Here is an 18,015-nt window from a genome sequence, read left to right as displayed (position 1 = left end):
GCTCTGCTCTGTTTGCCTCCAGAGTCTGAAGGGCCAACATTGATTGTAATTGGCCCATCCCGGAGGCAAGTTCTTCCACCGGTGCGGGGGGAAGAAGAGAAGATTTGGAATGGCATTCTGTCTTTCCAAAGGCAGCATGATTGATCTGTGCTCCATCCTTATTTTTCTCTCTTTCCACTAGATGTAGCAATACATGATTTTTTTTAAAAAAACAAACAAACATATTTTAATGAATCCGCATACAAAGGAGTGCGTCATATATCATCTACAGACCCAGGAAAACATCTGCCACAATCATTTGCTCTGTGACAGTTATGCTTGAGTTAAAGCAAAGAAAACAGAGAGGAAAAGGGAGGGGGGGAGCAAAAAGAAAAGGGAACAGAAAATACAAAAATAGTATCTGCTGCTGTCGAGTGTAAACCTGACAGTCCTTTGAAGATACATTCAAGTGGGCGGCCGTAGAACAAATTTTGAGTCCAGTGGCACAAATTTTGAATAAAACTTTGTTGGCCTTAAAGGTGCCACTAGGCTCAAAAGTAGTTCTACTGGCAGTCCTTCGTTCAAACGTATCTCACAATACTCTCTCCTACCTGTTCATTTGGCTTCTTTCTATTCCAGTTTTCACCACGTCTTAATAAGTGAGACACAAGACTTGAGGGTCTTGATTTTTATCGTTCAAATGATTTCACGTGTTGCGTGGAAACGGCTTTTGCATGGGGCAGGGCAGGGTTAGGTCTTCGGAATGCTTCTCGAACCTTTTCAGAAGCTGTCCTCAAACAGCTTGTTCTCTGTCGCCCAGGGGACTACACCGACAGGGTCATGGCCCTCTGGAATACCCACACCTACGAGCTGATGACGTCCACCCGCTTCTCGGAGCCTGTTCATGAAGTGGCCTTCAGTCCCCTCCTGGCGGGGCACCTCGCCTGCGTGGGGAAAGGAGCCTTGACTTTCTGGCTTATGGAAGAGCAGGGAACAGACATCAGTCTGAAGGTACTCCTCCTCTATCTCAGGTTTTTTGATACTTACGACAGGGTCCTCAACCTTTTTGAGCCTGTGGGCACCTTTGGGATGTGGCACACCCACAAAATGGCTGCCACGGGAGGCGGAGCCAGCCACAAAATGGATGCTGCAGCTTTCCTTCAGCCACACAGCAAGGATTCTTGTGCTTTGGTGGAGCAGCTGCCGCCGCCAAAGCAATGTTTTATAAAATCTGCAAAGCCAATCAGAAGCTTTGCTGGGCAGAAGCCCCACCTACTTTCTAGAGACTCTTGCTGGGTGCCAGGAAAGACGTTGCTGAGCTTTGTGGCTTCCACAATCACCATGTTGGATTACCTTTCTACATTCTAATATATATGTTAAGAGATAAGAATAAAAGTTCACACCAGTAAGTCTTAAGTATCTAATCACACATATAGCTTCTCCCAATGTTTCCTTGCTTCTTCCTTAGATTTCCCAGCCAACAACTGTGATAAATAGTCTGTTTCCACCGTTTCCAAAATTTCCCCCATCAAGTCCGATCTCGTGGGGATTTCCTGAAGTTTCCATTTCGGTGCCGGAAGAATTCTAGCTGCTGTATCTATATGAGCTATTAAATGTCTGCAGTGTCTCTAAATCCAATTTAGATAGACAGTTTAAATGACGACTTACAATCAGTGTAATATTTTCCACAGCTGATGAAGATATGATGCAAAATGAACAATAATATTTCAATGATATTTTATTTGGAAGATTTATTATCATGCAGACTGGATTATAATCGTATTACTAACTGCAACTTCAACTTTCTATTTCCAACCCCCCCTTCCCCCTTCTCTTCTTTGGAAAATTAATAAAAACTTTAAACACAGTCACCATGTTGGAGACCCCTGGCTTACAATAGGCAAGCAGGTAGAGTCCAAAGAGAGCCCAGGTGTCCAGCCCTGCAGAAGGACACAGAGGGACGGTGCAGCTTTGGGTATAAGTGCCCACTGATGCCTCTTTCCTTCCGGCATCAGGTCCACAGGGTCCCCGTTCCCGAGGCCGTCGGACCGGTGGAGCTGACCTCGCTCTGTTACAGCGCCGGCTGCCTTCTGTATAGCGGGACCAGCTCCGGGCAGATCTGCGCCTGGGACACGGAGACCAATCGCTGCTTCATGACCTGGGAGGCCGACGAAGGGGAGATCGGTAAGCGCTTTGTCTTACACTGTGGCAAGTTGTGAATTTGGTGACGTTCCTTTATTGAACTGTTTAGTTCTTTTCCCCAGTCCCTTAGGGCTGAAAAGCCTGTGCCGTAGTTTGGTTTCGCAAACCTGCAACAGTCTGGACCTATAGTATCAATTAGTGCTTGAACCTGAGGGATTCCGCCCTCTCAAGACATGGTCTTGACTCTGTAACTTCTTCATTCATGGAATAAACTTCCTGTGATTCACCATCACAGAAGTCCTCATTGATGGAGATGGTGCAGGACTTGGCCAAGGGGGGTTGTGAGGATAAGATGGAGGAGAGGCAAATAATGTCCGTAGCGTTGGGCTGGGAGTTGGGATAGAAGTGAAGTAAATAAAATGAAATTAAAGCTCACCTATAAGATGGAGGAGAGCCAGTTTGGTGTAGTGGTTAAGTGTGCGGACTCTTATCTGGGAGAACCGGGTTTGATTCCCCACTCCTCCACTTGCACCTGCTGGAATGGCCTTGGGTCAGCCATAGCTCTGGCAGAGATTGTCCTTGAAAGGGCAGCTGCTGTGAGAGCCCTCTCCAGCCCCACCCACCTCACAGGGTGTCTGCTGTGGGGGAGGAAGGTAAAGGAGATAGTGAGCTGCTCTGAGACTCTTCGGAGTGGAGGGCGGGATATAAATCCAATATCTTCATCTACCTCACAGGGTGTCTGTTGTGGGGGAGGAAGGGAAAGGAGATTGTGAGCCGCTCTGAGACTCTCCGGCATGGAGGGCAGGATATAAATCCAATATCTTCTTCTTCTTCTAACACTGCTCCTGGCTCCGGCATCCCTGGTGAGGAAGTCCAGGGGTTAACGGGAGGAAATCCTTTCCTCTCCTAGGCATCCTGCGATCTCACGGGAACCGGCTGGTCAGCGGCAGCAACACCAAGCGGATCCGGCTGTGGTCAGTGGCGGCCGTTCGGGAGCTGAGAGTCAGAGGCTCCGGGGCCAGGTGAGTACCTTGCGCAATGCAAGAGTGAGCAGTTTCGGCAGATCTTCGGAACCTTGGTGCGCGCAGCCTCATAACAGCATCCGTTTTGCTTTTGCTTTTTTTTTAAAAAAAAACCAACCCTCTGATGAAAGAAGTGTGAGTAAAGTCCCGTCAAGTCCTCAGTGGAACAGGCTTCTTCAGGAAGTGATGGGCTCTCCAGTTTGGAATCGTGGTTCAGTGTGCGGACTCTTACCTGGGAGAACCGGGTTTGATTCCCCACTCCTCCACTTGCAGGTGCTGTAGTGGCCTTAGGTCAGCCATAGCTCTCTTATCTGGGAGAACCAGGTTTGATTCCCCACTCCTCCACTTGCAGGTGCTGGAATGGCCTTGGGTCAGCCACAGCTCTCTTATCTGGGAGAACCGGGTTTGATTCCCCACTCCTCCACTTGCACCTGCTGGAATGGCCTTGGGTCAGCCAGAGCTCTCTTATCTGGAAGAACCGGGTTTGATTCCCCACTCCTCCACTTGCACCTGCTGGAATGGCCTTGGGTCAGCCAGAGATCTGTTATCTGGGAGAACCAGGTTTGATTCCCCACTCCTCCACTTGCAGCTGCTGGAATGGCCTTGGGTCAGCCAGAGCTCTCTTATCTGGAGAACCGGGTTTGATTCCCCACTCCTCCACTTGCAGCTGCTGGAATGGCCTTGGGTCAGCCATAGCTCCGGCAGAGGTTGTCCTTGAAAGGGCAGCTTCTGTCAGAGCTCTCTCAGCCCCACCGACCTCACAGGGTGTCTGTTGTGGGAGAAGAAGAGAAAAGATTGTAAGCTGCTCTGAGTCTCTGATTCAGAGAGAAGGACGGGGTATAAATCCGCAATTCTTCTTCTTTGGACGTTTTCAAACAGAGCTTAGATGGCCATCTGACAGCAGCGCTGGCTCTGTGAACTGAGGCCGATCAAGAGAAGGAGGGCAGGAGGAGGTACTTTTCCTGCAATGTGCAGGGGGTTGGACTAGATGTCCCTGGAGGTCCCTTCCAATTCATGATTCTGAGTTTCCATGATTTAATAGGGGAATTGCCTACACTTAACATCACAACTCTAGGGAGCAGCCTGCTCAGAATATCTCTGGCCAATGAGAAGTTGTTGTACATTATGTTCTGACTTGCATCGTTCTTCATATGATGCGCCCCAAGCTTACATTGGGAAGATCTCCTTAACGGTTACTCCAGTCTGAGTGCGATAAAACAAGATTTGGCTTTTATTCCGCCAGCTGAATCAGTCTGTCGCCTCCCAAATATCTTCATTTGCTTGGGCAGCTCGTAAAGTTTGTCAGAGACCATGTACCAGTACCCACAGAACGTATAGAAATTATTTTAATCTGTTGTGTTCGGGCCCTTGTCTGTGTTGCTTAATACTGGTTCCACAGCAAAGTTTGGCGACCTTTTGGCTTTAAATGAACCAAGCTGGCTCACAACAGAAGTTCTTTCTCTGGAACAAATTCACTTTCTGCTCAATGGCAACCATTTTTTATTCATCTTTTTGTCACTCAGAGGTTGTTCCCCTCATTTACAGAGGCATGGCACGCAAGCCACTCCATAGTCATAGTGGTTATTCCAGTCATTCTAGGTAGCAGGGCTTTTTTTGGTAGCAGGAGCTCCTCTGCATATTAGGCCACACACCCCTGATGTAGCCAATCCTCTTGGAGCTTACAGGGCTTTTAGTGCAGGGCCTGCTGTAAGCTCTTGCAAGATTGGCTACATCAGGGATGTGTGGCTTAATATGCAAAGGAGTTCCTGTTACAAAAGAAGCCCTGCTAGCCAGTGTTCCCTCTAAGCTGAGTTAGTGTGAGCTAGCTCACAGTTTTTTAGCCTGCTCACACATTTTTGTCTTAGCTCACCAAAAAAAAATGGCCCCAGAGCAAACATTTAGGCAGTAGCTCACAATTTGAATGCTGGTAACTCACAACTTTTAATGCAAGAAGCTCAGAAATTAGAATTTCTGCTCCCAAGACTCCACAGCTTAGAGGGAATATTGCAGAGGAGGTAGTCCTGCACTATAGCAGGCACGTGTCAATTAACGTCATCATTTTCTATTATCTACTGACCTTGCTCTATGTCTGCAAACTGCGGGAAATGCTGAAACAGCATCGGAGCTCCTAAGGGAGACCCCACATGGTCGTATTTGTAGACCCTGCACAGCCAGGGTGGAGAAGATTAACACATGCTTTTCCTTTCCGGGCCGCAGATCTAACTCGGTCCTCTTGGAGCAGGAGATGACCCTGGATGGGACCATCGTCAGTGCCACCTTCGACGACTGTATGGATATGGGGATCGTGGGCACCACGTCGGGGACGTTGTGGTACATCAACTGGGCGGAGAACACCAGCATCCGGCTGATCAGTGGCCACAAGAATAAGGTGCCAGACTCCATTGAGTTTCTTGATTGTGAAGGTTAAAAGCAGGTGGACCAATTTCTAAGGCAGAGGGGTCTTCAGATTTCCCAGGCTCAGGACCCATTGTAACTGCTGGCTGGCCCAACAGAGCATGAGACAGGAAGTTGCATGGTGAAAAGAGAAGGAACTAGGTGAGAAGTGTCAAACATGTGGCCCAGGGGCTGAATGAGGCCCCCGGAGGGCTCCTATCAGGCCCCTGAACAACTGGCTGTCCTCTGCTTCCTTCTCTTTCTCTTGCTTCCTTCTGCATAACAGCTTGCTTTGCAAGGCTCTTTCAATCACGAGCTGCAGAGCAAAGTATCTTTTTTTTTCTCCATTGGCTGAGGCTCCTCCCTTGGGGAGGAAGGGGGGGAAGGCAAAGCTTGCTTTGCCAGGCTCTTTCAATCGCACAGCAGAGCTACTGAGCCAAGCCTCTCTTCCTTCTGTGGCTGAGGCTCTTCCTCCTCCTGGTCCCCTGGGGAAGGAAGGAAAGAGCCAGAGCTTCCTTTGCCCAGTTCCCTGGATCCCATGGGAGAGATACAAAGACAGCACCTTTAAGACCAATGAGTGCTAAAATTTTAAGCATGCTTTAGGGTTTTTTTTAAAAAAAATCTTTGTGTTTTTCTGTGTCCTTTATAAAGTTTGCATCTCTGCTACCTAATCTTAAATAGGTACACACATAACCTAGCCCAGGGGTGGGGAACAGTGGCTCTCCAGATGTGTTTTTTTTTGCCTACAACTCCCATCAGCCCCAGCCAGCATGGCCAATGGCTGGGGCTGATGGGAGTTGTAGGCAAAAAAAAAGCATCTGGAGAGCCACTGTTCCCCACCCCTGGCCTAGCCCAACATGGCCCAGCCCAACCTAACATGGCCTGGCCCAACAAGGTCTCATTTATGTCGGATCCGACCCTCATAACAAATGAGTTCGACACCCCTAAGCTAGACTCTTGTTGTGCCGTCCTGTCAAGATATCTGACTGCCTTCTAACAGCATGAGCACAAAGCTGTGATCTCCTTGCTGGGAGTGTATACGCGCCTTCTGAAATGCAACAAAGCAGTCATGGATGGCTCTGTAGGGGTTCATGAGCTGGAAGATGGGGCTCCGTGAGTCACCTGACGGCCGCACACTCGCACACACACGAAGCTGCCTGATTGGCATCTAACCTTTGGTCCCTCTAAGTCAGTATTGTCCGCTGCAGGGCTCCCCAAAGTGGTGCCTGCAGGCGCTGTAGTGCTTGCTAAAAGTTTTAGAAAGTGGGTGGGGTCAGGTGGGGCTTGTGCCCAGCAAGACTTCTGATTGGCCACGGGAGATTTGATTGACGGTGCGGATTTGTAAGGACATGGCTTTAGCAGCAGCTGCCGCCGCAGCACAAGGATTGTCACTGCGACTGAAGGGAAGCTGCAGTGGCCATTTTGTAGCTGACTCTGCCTCAAGGAGGAACCATGTTGTGGCAGCTGAGTTGCGATTGCACCCACAGTGCTGTGTCAGAATTCCAAAGGGGGCTGTGCGCTCTGAAGGGCTTAATTTAATTGTAATTTTTGGATTTATATCCCGCCCTATCCCGCAAGCAGGCTCAGGGTGGCTTGCAGCAGTCAAACAACAGAGTTAAAATAATATCCTAAAAACAGACCTTACAAAGCAGGAGCAGCACAGTAAACAGTCTTACAGACATAGGTGGCAAATTGGGGGCCCTTGGTCCACTCGGAATGGAAGCGGCTCTCCAGGGCCTTGGGTGGAAGCAAGGGTGGCCAAACTATGGCTCAGAAGCCAGATGTGGCTCTTTCACACATATTGTGTGGCTCTCGAAGCCTTCACTGCCTTGTCAGCCAGCTTGGAGAAGACACTTCTCTCTTTAAATCACTTCTCCAAGTCAAGCTAACTGGTAGCTTGGAGAATGCATTAAAAGTTAAGGTTGCTTTCTTTCTACCTCTCCCTCCCAATCAATTTTTCCTTCCTGCCTGCCTGCCTGTAATGTTCATATCTTGCAGTTCTCAAATATCTGATGGTTATTCAGCATGGCTCTTACATTACACAAGTTTGGCCACCCCTGGGTTGAAGTCTTTCGCATCACCTACGGTAATTGGAAATTTTTAAAAATTCCTTAGAAAATTGGCAGCCTCTAAAACATTGAGCCAAGGGAATCAGATCTAGGATTCTATACAGATAAATATAGTAAAGAACACGGATACCTAAAATTTTGAATGTTAAGAACGTCTATAAGAATATGTGACCCCTGTATCTGCAGATGCCAGGGGCTGAACGTGGCACCTTCAGCTTGCAAAACAGATGCTTGCCCCCGAGCTGCGGGCCCTCAGGTTGGACTGCCTCTGGCCCCGTTTCCCCATCATCCCTCCCTCTCTGTCTCTGCAGGTGAGCGAGGTGGCCTTCAGCCCGGACGAGTCTCACTGCGCGACGTGCGGGGAGGATGGCAGCGTGAGGGTGTGGTCTCTGGCCAGCATGGAGCTAGTGGTGCAATTTCAGGTCCTCAACCAGGTAAGCCCAGAGCTGTGCTTGTCCCCACCATGTCCAGTGAACGGATTCTCAAGCATCCTGTAGAGCTGAGAGAACCTTCCTTAGGCAGGAGGCCTTGCGGCATTGCAGGGGGTTAGGGTTAGGGGGAGCAAATCCTGGCCTAAGGAGCTGGGGGTGGGGGTGGGGGTGCAACAGCTTGGGAATGCAAAGGCAATGGGATGCTTACCTGTGGATCTAAGGAAAAGCAGGCAAGGCGGTAGGCCTGGCTCTAGCACAACCAAGGGAGAGGCAAAGAGTCCTCTGCGTGAAAGCCACGGGGAGTTGCTGCCAAATCATCTGCCCGCCCACAAGACCTCCATCCCTCCTCAGGTAGAAGCAGTAGTGCTGGCTTGGCTGGAGAACTGGGTAGCAGAGTGACTTAAGAACATAAGAGAAGCCCTGTTGGATCAGGCCAATGGCCCATCCAGTCCAACACTCTGTGTCACATAAGAGAAGCCCTGTTGGATCAGGCCAATGGCCCATCCAGTCCAACTCTCTGTGTCACATAAGAGAAGCCATGTTGGATCAGGCCAATGGCCCATCCAGTCCAACACTCTGTGTCACATAAGAACATCAGAGAAGCCATGTTGGATCAGGCCAATGGCCCATCTAGTTCAACACTCTGTCACACAGTGGCCAAAAAAGTCAGGTGCCATCAGGAGGTCCACCAGTGGGGCTAGAAGCCATCCCACCATGCCCTGCCTCCCCAAGCCCCAAGAGTATAGAGTATCACTGCCCTGGACGGAGAGTTTCATCAATACACTGTGACTAATAGCCACTGATGGACCTCTGCTCCATATGTTTACCCAGTCCCCTCTTGAAGCTGGCTATGCCTGTAGCCGCCGCCACCTCCTCTGGCAGTGAATTCCACATTCCATCCTTTGGGTGAAGAAGTGCTTCTTTTTATCAGTTCTAACTTGACTTCCTCAAGAGCCACACAGCACATGCTCTGTACTCACACAGTGTCTGTCTCTTACCCTCCCCACCAGCCACCACATCACAAGCAAAGTCTGCAAAGTGTTTGTTCTTTGGCTGACACGATCCCTCTCGCCTCTCACAAGGAGGCCGGGAAACAGGAAGTTGGCAACGGTGCCTTTCCCTCGCAGCCCGCCGCCCCTTCCAAATTTCGTTCTTCTGCCGCCCCCACAGAGCTGCTTGTGCCTCAGCTGGAGCCCGGTGCCCGTTTCCTTCAGCGGGGCAGAAGGGCAGCATATCGTGGCCGGCTACAGCGACGGCACCCTCCGGGTGTTCAGCATCTCCCGGACAGAGATGGAGCTGAAGATGCACCCCCACGCAGTCGCTGTGACGGCCCTCGGCTACTCCCCGGACGGTAAGAGCTGGCGGCCTGAATTGGTCCTCCCTGGAGGATCAGAGGAACATAAGAGGAGTCCTGGCTGGATCAGACCCAAGACCTGTCCAGCACAGCACCCACAAGCATCCCCCCGCTCTCCAGCAACTGATCTTATAGAGGGATGTTGCCTCTGGCACTGGAGGCAGTCCAGATCCATCATGACTAGTAGCCAGGCTTGGAATCAGAGCCCAGCTATCACTCTTCTGCTTGGCAGGTGTGAGAAAGCTCTGCACTTTCCTTGCTTCTGTGCCAGTTTGGTGTAGTGGTGAAGCGTTTGGACTCTTATCTGGGAGAACTGGTTTTGATCCCCCACTCCTCCACTTGCAGCTGCTGGAATAGCCTTGGGTCAGCCATAGCTCTGGCAGAGGTTGTCCTTGAAAGGGCAGCTGCTGTCAGAGTTCTCTCAGCCTCACCTGCCTCACAGGGTGGCTGTTGTGGGGGAGGAAGGGAAAGGAGATTGTGAGCTGCTCTGAGACTCTTCAGAGTGGAGGGCGGGATATAAATCCAATATCTTCATCTACCTCACAGGGTGTCTGTTGTGGGGGAGGAAGGGAAAGGAGATTGTGAGCCGCTCTGAGACTCTTTGGAGTGGCGGGTGGGATATAAATCCAATATCTTCATCTACCTCACAGGGTGTCTGTTGTGGGGAAGGAAGGGAAAGGAGATTGTGAGCTGCTCTGAGACTCTTCGGAGTGGAGGGCGGGATATAAATCCAATATCTTCATCTACCTCACAGGGTGTCTGTTGTGGGGGAGGAAGGGAAAGGAGATTGTGAGCCGCTCTGAGACTCTTTGGAGTGGCGGGTGGGATATAAATCCAATATCCTCATCTACCTCACAGGGTGGCTGTTGTGGGGGAAGAAGGGAAAGGAGATTGTGAGCCGCTCTGAGACTCTTCGGAGTGGCGGGTGGGATATAAATCCAATATCCTCATCTACCTCACAGGGTGGCTGTTGTGGGGGAGGAAGGGAAAGGAGATTGTGAGCCGCTCTGAGACTCTTCGGAGTGGCGGGTGGGATATAGATCCAATCTCTTCATCTACCTCACAGGGTGTCTGTTGTGGGGGAGGAAGGGAAAGGAGATTGTGAGCCGCTCTGAGACTCTTCGGAGTGGCGGGTGGGATATAGATCCAATCTCTTCATCTACCTCACAGGGTGTCTGTTGTGGGGAAGGAAGGTAAAGGAGATTGTGAGCTGCTTGGAGACGCTGAGTGGAGGGTGGGATATAAATCCAGTATCATCATCTTGTTCTTCTCTTCCCCCCAAGTCTAAAACTTGCTCTTGGACTCAAATCTACCTGTTCAATCTGTAACAGTTGGCATGGTAAAAAGCCACAGTTGAAGCCTTGACACCATGGTTATCTTTGCAGGAAGATGTTGTGGCAAACTGTGCCTGCATCGTAGCTGAAAGCTCTTTTGAACACAAAAAGGGGGTCCTCGTAGAATCCTAGAGTTGAAAGATACCTCCAGGGTTATCTAGTCCAACCCCCTACACAGTGCAGGGGACTCACAAACACCTCCCCTTAAATTAACAAGATCCTCATTTGTTCAGGTTTCTTCATTGCTCTGTTTCAGTTAATGGGCAGCTGCCCAGCTTTCTACCAAGTGTTTCCATCTGATACAGTTCCTTTGGTGCCTTCGTTGGCGTTCCTGAGGACCCCTTGGTGGGGCAGGGAGGCTTTGGGAAGGGGCGTCTGCCTGCGACGGGGCTCTGAAATGTCTCCTTCCGTCTCTAGGAGAAATCATCTTGTCCGGCGACAAGGAGGGGCTGGTGGCCGTCAGCAGCCCACGGACAGGGATGACCATCCGAGTCCTGACCGACCATCGGTCGTCCCCCATAAACGTCATCGACAGCACGAGGAAGCAGGTGAAATGGTCCCCTCCTCGAAAGGGCAGGGAACGTGTCAGCTGCACCCCTGTCTTTGCGCTGCTAGCAAAAGGCCCACAGCAAGGGGATGAAACTTAAGCAGCCGCCTGCATTGGAGCAGGGAGGGAGCTTTCTGTCCAGAGTACTCGTGTCATTTTTCTTTGGTGTTTCCCTCCAGCGTGCTGAACTCGGGGTGGAGGGCAGCCACCTCTGGCTGGCCGCGAGTGCCGACCGGCGCGTCAGCATCTGGGTCTCCGATTGGATGAAGGACAAATGCGAGCTCCTCGATTGGCTGAGCTTTCCGGCTCCCGCGGGTCCAGAGGTGAGGCCATCTTTCAGGCTTGCCTTTTGGTCGTTGTTGCATAAGAACATCAGAGAAGCCATGTTGGATCAGGCCAATGGCCCATCCAGTCCAACACTCTGTGTCACACAGTAGCCAATATATGTGTGTGTGTGTATGCACACACACACACATATATACACACTGTGGCTTATAGCCATTGATGGACCTCTGCTCCATATTTTTATCTTATCCTCTCTTGAAGCTGGCAATGCCTGTAGCCGCCACCACCTCCTGTGGCAGTGAATTCCACATGTTAATCACCCTTTGGCTGAAGAAGTACTTCCTTTTATCCGTTCTAACCTGACTGCTCAGGAATTTCATCAAGTGTCCACGAGTTCTCGTATTGTGAGAAAGGGAGAAAAGTACTTCTTTCTCTGCCTTCTCTATCCCATGCATTATCTTGTAAACCTCTATCATGTCACCCCGCAGTCGACGTTTCTCCAAGCTAAAGAGCCCCAAACATTTTAGCCTTTCTTCATAGGGAAAGCGTTCCAACCCTTTAATCATTCTAGTTGCCCTTTTCTGGACTTTTTCCAATGCTATAATGTCCTTTTTGAGGTGCGGTGACCAGAATTGTATACAGTATTCCAAATGAGGCCGCACCATCGATTTATACAGGGGGATTATTGCATATTTTGTTTGTGTCTCAGTCCTGAAAAGGGTAAGCGGAGCAGGTTGTTCGGTCTCTCTTCTCCCCCCCAACTTGGCCTTTGCCAAAGGAACATGGGGGAGAAGGTGCAGGCTGCAGAGTCCAGGATATCTAGGAAACTGCAAGACTTGAGTCTGATGGCCCATTAAAGACCAAGATTTCCAGAGAATCGGCTTTAGAGAGTTAGGGCTTCCTTCATCAGATACCAGCTTTAACTTGCGAAAGCTTGTGCCCAGGAAATCTTACAGGTCTTTAAGGCGAAGAGACTCAAATCTTGCTCTGCCTGGAAAGCCCCTTGCTAAGGTTGCTTTCAGTTATAAGCTAAGCAGGGTCAGAACTTGGAAGGGAGGCCACCAAGGAAGGCAATGGCAAACCACCTCTCCTTCTCCCTTCACAGCCTCTTGCTGGGGTTGCTTTCAGTTATAAGCTAAGCAGGGTCAGTACTTGGAAGGAGACCACCAAGGAAGGTGCTGTAGAGGACAACAGTAGCAAACCACCTCTGCTTCCCCCTTGCCTTGAAAGCCCCCTGCTGGGCTCACCATAAGTCTTGGATGGGAGACCACCAAGGAAGACTCTGCAGAGGAAGGCAATGGCAGACTACCTCTGCTTCTCCCTTGCCTTGAAAGCCCCTTGCTGGGGTCACTATAAGTCTTGGATGGGAGGCCACCAAGGAAGGCTCTGCAGAGGAAGGCAATGGCCAACCACCTCTGCTTCTCACTTGCATTGGAAGACCCTGGCTGGGGTTGCCTTAAGTTATAAGCCAAGTAGGGTTAGTATTTGGAATAGAGACCACCAAGGAAGACTCTGCAGAGGAAGTCCATGGCCAACCACCTCTGCTTCTCTCTTCGCCGGAACCCCCCCCGAGATTGCTGTAAGCCAGTTGCAACAGTGCCATTTACGTCCATGCAATTCTTCCCTCAGAACGTCCCTTAACTTGAGACTTGTTCTTCAAAGCTCTGCTGGTAACGATTCCTTTTTGCGTCCTCTCTCCCAGGTGCCTCATCCTCTCCCTCCTAGCTTGGCAGCATTTTGCCCTTGGGACAAGAGCACCGTCGTTTATTCAGGATTCGGGCTGCAGAAAGAGATCCTTTTCTACAGTCTGCCCCAGAAGCAGGTGCCTGTCCCCTCTCAAATGGCTTTGTCAGAGGTCTCCCGCAGTCCATCCACCATGGTGCCAGACTTCGTGGATATCACTGGACTGTGGATGATAGCCGATCAGGGGCCAGCGGGCACCTCTGCCTTTTGCTCTCAGCCTCAGTTCCCTGTCTGTAAAATGTGAATATTAGCAACCCAGGGCTTGTGAGGACCGGGGATTGGATGTCGTAATGCGCTTACTACCAATGCTTCCTCTAAGCTGTGGAGTCTTGTGAGCAATTATTCTCCTTCCATGAGCTAGTGGCGTTAAAGTTGTGAGCAAACCGTTTGTTTGGCTACTGCATAAATTAGTTTGCTATGAAGTCATTCTTCACGAGCCAAGACAAAAATGTGAGAGCCGGAGGCTAAAGAACTTAGAGCCAGCTCACACTAACTCGGCTTAGAGGGAACACTGCTTCGTACCTGCTCGGTGCAACAGAATGCAGGGTAGTGCCAGTAATCAAATGGCTAATGGCTCTTCCACCCGCCTTGCAAGTCTGTGCTGGGGTACCACTTTTAAAGTAGCAGAGTTTTCGAGAAGAAGAAGAAGAATTGCGGATTTATACCCCGCCCTTCTCCCTGAACCAGAGACTCAGAGCGGCTTACAATCTCCTTTACCTTCCTCTGCCACAACGGACACCCTGTGAGGTGGGTGGGGTTGAGAGGGCTCTCACAGCAGCTGCCCTTTCAAGGACAACTCTTGCAAGAGCTATAGCTGACCCAAGGCCATTCCAGCAGGTGCAAGTGGAGGGGTGGGGAATCAAACCTGGTTCTCCCAGATAAGAGTCCACGCACTTCAGCACTACACCAAACTGGCTCCTTTTCCTGCAGTCTGGCATGGTACCTTCAATTTCCGCACCAAGTTGTCTTCCCTGTGTTCACTGGACCTCAAATGTCCATCCCCCTTCTGCTTCTGCAACATTCTTTTTCAGTCATTTTGCAGATGAACTTCCACTGTCCACTTCCGTAGCCTTCAGCCAGGCAGCTTTGACCCACGTGCCGTCAAGAGCCAGTTTGGTGTAGTGGCTAAGTGTGCGGACTCTTATCTGGGAGTACCGGGTTTGATTCCCCACTCCTCCACTTGCAGCTGTTGGAATGGCCTTGGGTCAGCCAGAGCTCTCTTATCTGGAAGACCCAGGTTTGATTCCCCACTCCTCCACTTGCAGCTGCTGGAATGGCCTTGGGTCAGCCATAGCTCTCTTATCTGGGAGAACCAGGTTGGATTCCCCACTCCTTCACATGCAGCTGCTGGAATGGCCTTGGGTCAGCCATAGCTCTTGCAGGAGTTGTCCTTGAAAGGGCAGCTGCTGTGAGAGCCCTTTCAGCCCCACCCACCTCACAGGGTGTCGGTTGTGGGGGAGGAAGATATAGGAGATTGTAAGCCGCTCTGAGACTGATTCAGAGAGAAGGGCGGGGTATAAATCTGCAATTCTTCTTTTCTGCCAGCTGCTGCCACATTTCTCTCTCTGGGCGCCAGTTTACACAATTCAGGCCCACTTCTGGCCAAACGTGTCCACATTTATAGCCTTCCTACCTGTTTCAGCCAGGGCACGCGATTTCTGCCCTTCCTAGTACTAAGCTCCAAGAGGCCGGAAACACATCCCTTCTTTTGTTGCCTCTTGGGATGAAAATACAATCGCACGTCCCTTTCAGTCTTGCTAACCTTGTGCTTCCGCTGCAGAACATAATATGGACTTTTGGTGCTTTATTCTGAGCGTCCTGACATCTCGGGATCTTTCTTTCCTTGCCTTCAGGTGGTCGACAAGATTCCCTTGCCTTACTTTGCCACGTCGTTGAGCTTGTCTCCCGTCTCCCGCGTCATAGCTGTCGGCTTCAACGGTAGGTAGGAGGATATCAGGAGGTTCGCAACTTTCCTGGAAAGCAAGTTTGAATAGAGAGCGAGCCGGTCAAACCAGCTGTCGTGCTTCATTTCTCCAGCAGAGGGTGCTGGGGCGCCAGGTAGGTGGGGCAGCCAGGGATGAAACTGGACGGATTTGAGAGGCCCTGATTTTTGACCCACATGACGTCAAGCACAGAGATGAGAAACTTGTCTATTCGTGAAAACAATCGAGTTGCAGAGGGCAGTAAGAGGGGGAGTTGATGGCCAGCAGGGAGCTTTCAAAAACTGGCTTCTACGGAAACAGAATTTGGGCTCTGCTTTCAGTTTTGGCTTCTTATTGCCCCTTGGCTGGAAGAAAAAGATGCCGAAAAGCATATATTAAGTTATGTTTTAATACAGCGTGGCTTATTTACCGGAGCTGTCTACCAGCCCCTCCTACCCTCACTGTTCAAAGGGGCCCACTGATGTTTTCTTAACTGGAATCCTCCACAATCCCCCAAATTTGTCAGCCCCAACTGGAGTTTTCAGAACACTCTGTTCTGAGACCTATGCATGCTTCCCACACCATTGCAGTCACCCTGCCTAAATGCATCTTGCCTAATTTTACCCCTTTGCTTCTCCCACAGAGCGGGTCCTGAGGCTGATCAACCACATGGCGAAGACTGAGCAAGACTACCGGGGGCACGACGACGCCGTCTGCCTCTGCAGGTTCACCCCCTTGGGGAACCGCCTCTTCACCACTTCCTATAACGAGATCTTGGTGTGGGAAGTCCGGAACGGATGCTGAGGCCGTTGCTTCCAGCTGTGCTCCCACCTCTGGCCTGGAGCCGGGCAGAGAAAGACTCCACCACCACCGTGCCTCTAGCTCTTGGTACTGGAAACCAGCAGCTCAACTGTAAATCACCAGCAGGATCCAAGACGTTGAAGCCGAGAGAACCGTCCACAGGAAGAAAGGAGGTTGCATCTTGGTTCCGACCCCGGATGCCTGGGGGTAGAAGAGATGCGCAGCACGGCTCATAGCCAGCCCTTAAAAAGCCTGAGGGAAGGAGAGACATTCTCTAAACTTTTGTGTCTGTCTCTGGATTCCCGTGAGTCATTACCCTTCCTTGCTTCGGGGGCCGTAGATTCGCTCCCTTCTCTGTATTTCCCCGGAATCTCGGCCTGGTCTTGTTTGTCTGCTTGCTCAAGGGGGAGCAGGTGATTTTTCGAGCGCCCCTTTGAGTGGGTGGCCCAGAGAAGGTTTCTGCTCTGATTCAGGGGCAAAAACAAAGGACGTTTTTAACTGAACTCTTTCCCCTGAGCGGGGCAGGGGGCCTTCCTTGGCCACCGTTCTTTTTTCTTTTTTTTTTTTTTTTTAAAAGACCAACACCTTCAGTCAAGGCCAGGTTGTCCCATTCATAGCATTCCACCTCCCAGCGGAGAAAAGGAGGGAGTTTGATACTCAAAAGCAGTTTTGGGGACTCTCACCTGAGAAAGGAAGAACAGGTAGTATTTCTTCAACAGTATATGAGTTGGCTGGAGATGCCAGATTGCTGGCATTGGGGGGGGGGGTGTATACACAAACATGCAAGTGCATTAATGTACCTTTCCCCCTAAAAACAGAGTCCTTTTTCCTTGCTCATCCTCGCCCGTACTAAGTTTTAATTTTGCAGGTGTGCCTTAGCAAGAGATACTGTCAAGGATGAGCAAGCCCAAAAGGAATCTGGCTTTTTTGACTCTGGGATAGCTGCATTTTCTTAGCTGTGGCAGCGATTTGTATAAAATCACAAAAACAAGCAGCAACAATAAAGAACCCCCCCCCCCCACACACACACACAACAGACTGGGAGTACAAATTTGCCCTCTGGTTGTTGTTGTAACACTTAACTTTTATACAAGAATATTTTTCATTGTCTATCAACAAAGAAACTAGAATATTTTTATACTCTGCGTTTGCAAGCACCATCTCTGTTTAGGTTTTAGAAATGCAGCTGAGAATGGAGCCCCAGCTTTCTCCTCTTGGGGGGCACAGAGCTGGTAAAGGGGGTGGGGGTGGGAAAGCAGTTAATATCAAAACCACACAATTATATTTTACTTGTGTTTTCTATAGCAAACGCGGATGCCGCTCTGCTTCTGTTGAACTGGGTTCCTAATAGATTGGTGTTCTTTTGTATTTCAAACCTGTGGGGTTTTTTTTTCTTCATTCAGAGCTCTATGGAAATAAAGGATTGTGAAGCACCACATTGGCCGTATTAAGTAAAAGTGTTTGCTGTTTCGAAAAGGAAATACTCTGCCCTGGATGCAGAGTCTTGGAAGCTAGGTACAGTGCACCCTGGTTAGTTCTTTAAATTGGAGACACCCCCCCCCCCCATGGAAGTCATAGAATCACAGAGTTGGAAGGGACCTCCAGGGTCATCTAGTCCAAAGCCCTGCACAGTGCAGGAAACCCACAAAGACCTACCGCAAATTCACAGGATATTCATTGCTGTCAGATGGCCATCTAGCCTCTGTTTCAAAACCGCCAAGGAAGGAGAACCCACCACCTCCCGAGGAGGAAGCCTGTTCCACTGAGGAACTGCTCTAAACGCACAAACACCTCCCCCTAAATTCACAGGATCTTCATTGCTGTCAGATGGCCATCTAGCCTCTGTTTCAAAACCGCCAAGGAAGGAGAACCCACCACCTCCCGAGGAGGAAGCCTGTTCCACTGAGGAACTGCTCTAAACGCACAAACACCTCCCCCCTAAATTCACAGGATCTTCATTGCTGTCAGATGGCCATCTAGCCTCTGTTTCAA

At 50.3% G+C, this 18,015-nt stretch overlaps 1 protein-coding gene across 1 annotated transcript in view; it reads left to right on the top strand.

Annotated features, from left to right (window-relative positions):
* Positions 1 to 17,461, top strand: part of WDR90 (WD repeat domain 90) — a 70,506-nt gene extending 53,045 nt beyond the window's left edge. The window contains 11 exon segments of the mRNA XM_060260744.1: positions 800 to 990; positions 1,995 to 2,163; positions 3,032 to 3,143; positions 5,361 to 5,532; positions 7,918 to 8,040; positions 9,208 to 9,388; positions 11,143 to 11,273; positions 11,452 to 11,595; positions 13,260 to 13,379; positions 15,154 to 15,238; positions 15,866 to 17,461. Coding sequence (XP_060116727.1) covers positions 800 to 990; positions 1,995 to 2,163; positions 3,032 to 3,143; positions 5,361 to 5,532; positions 7,918 to 8,040; positions 9,208 to 9,388; positions 11,143 to 11,273; positions 11,452 to 11,595; positions 13,260 to 13,379; positions 15,154 to 15,238; positions 15,866 to 16,026 — 1,589 coding nt within the window. The 3' untranslated portion in view covers positions 16,027 to 17,461.
* Positions 17,462 to 18,015: the final 554 nt, after the last annotated feature.

Source organism: Heteronotia binoei, chromosome 20 (assembly GCF_032191835.1).
Source record: "Heteronotia binoei isolate CCM8104 ecotype False Entrance Well chromosome 20, APGP_CSIRO_Hbin_v1, whole genome shotgun sequence".
NCBI classification, from domain to species: Eukaryota; Metazoa; Chordata; class Lepidosauria; order Squamata; family Gekkonidae; genus Heteronotia; species Heteronotia binoei.
The sequence above is the reverse complement of the archived record's forward strand: the minus strand, read 5'-3'. Positions and strand labels throughout refer to the sequence as shown.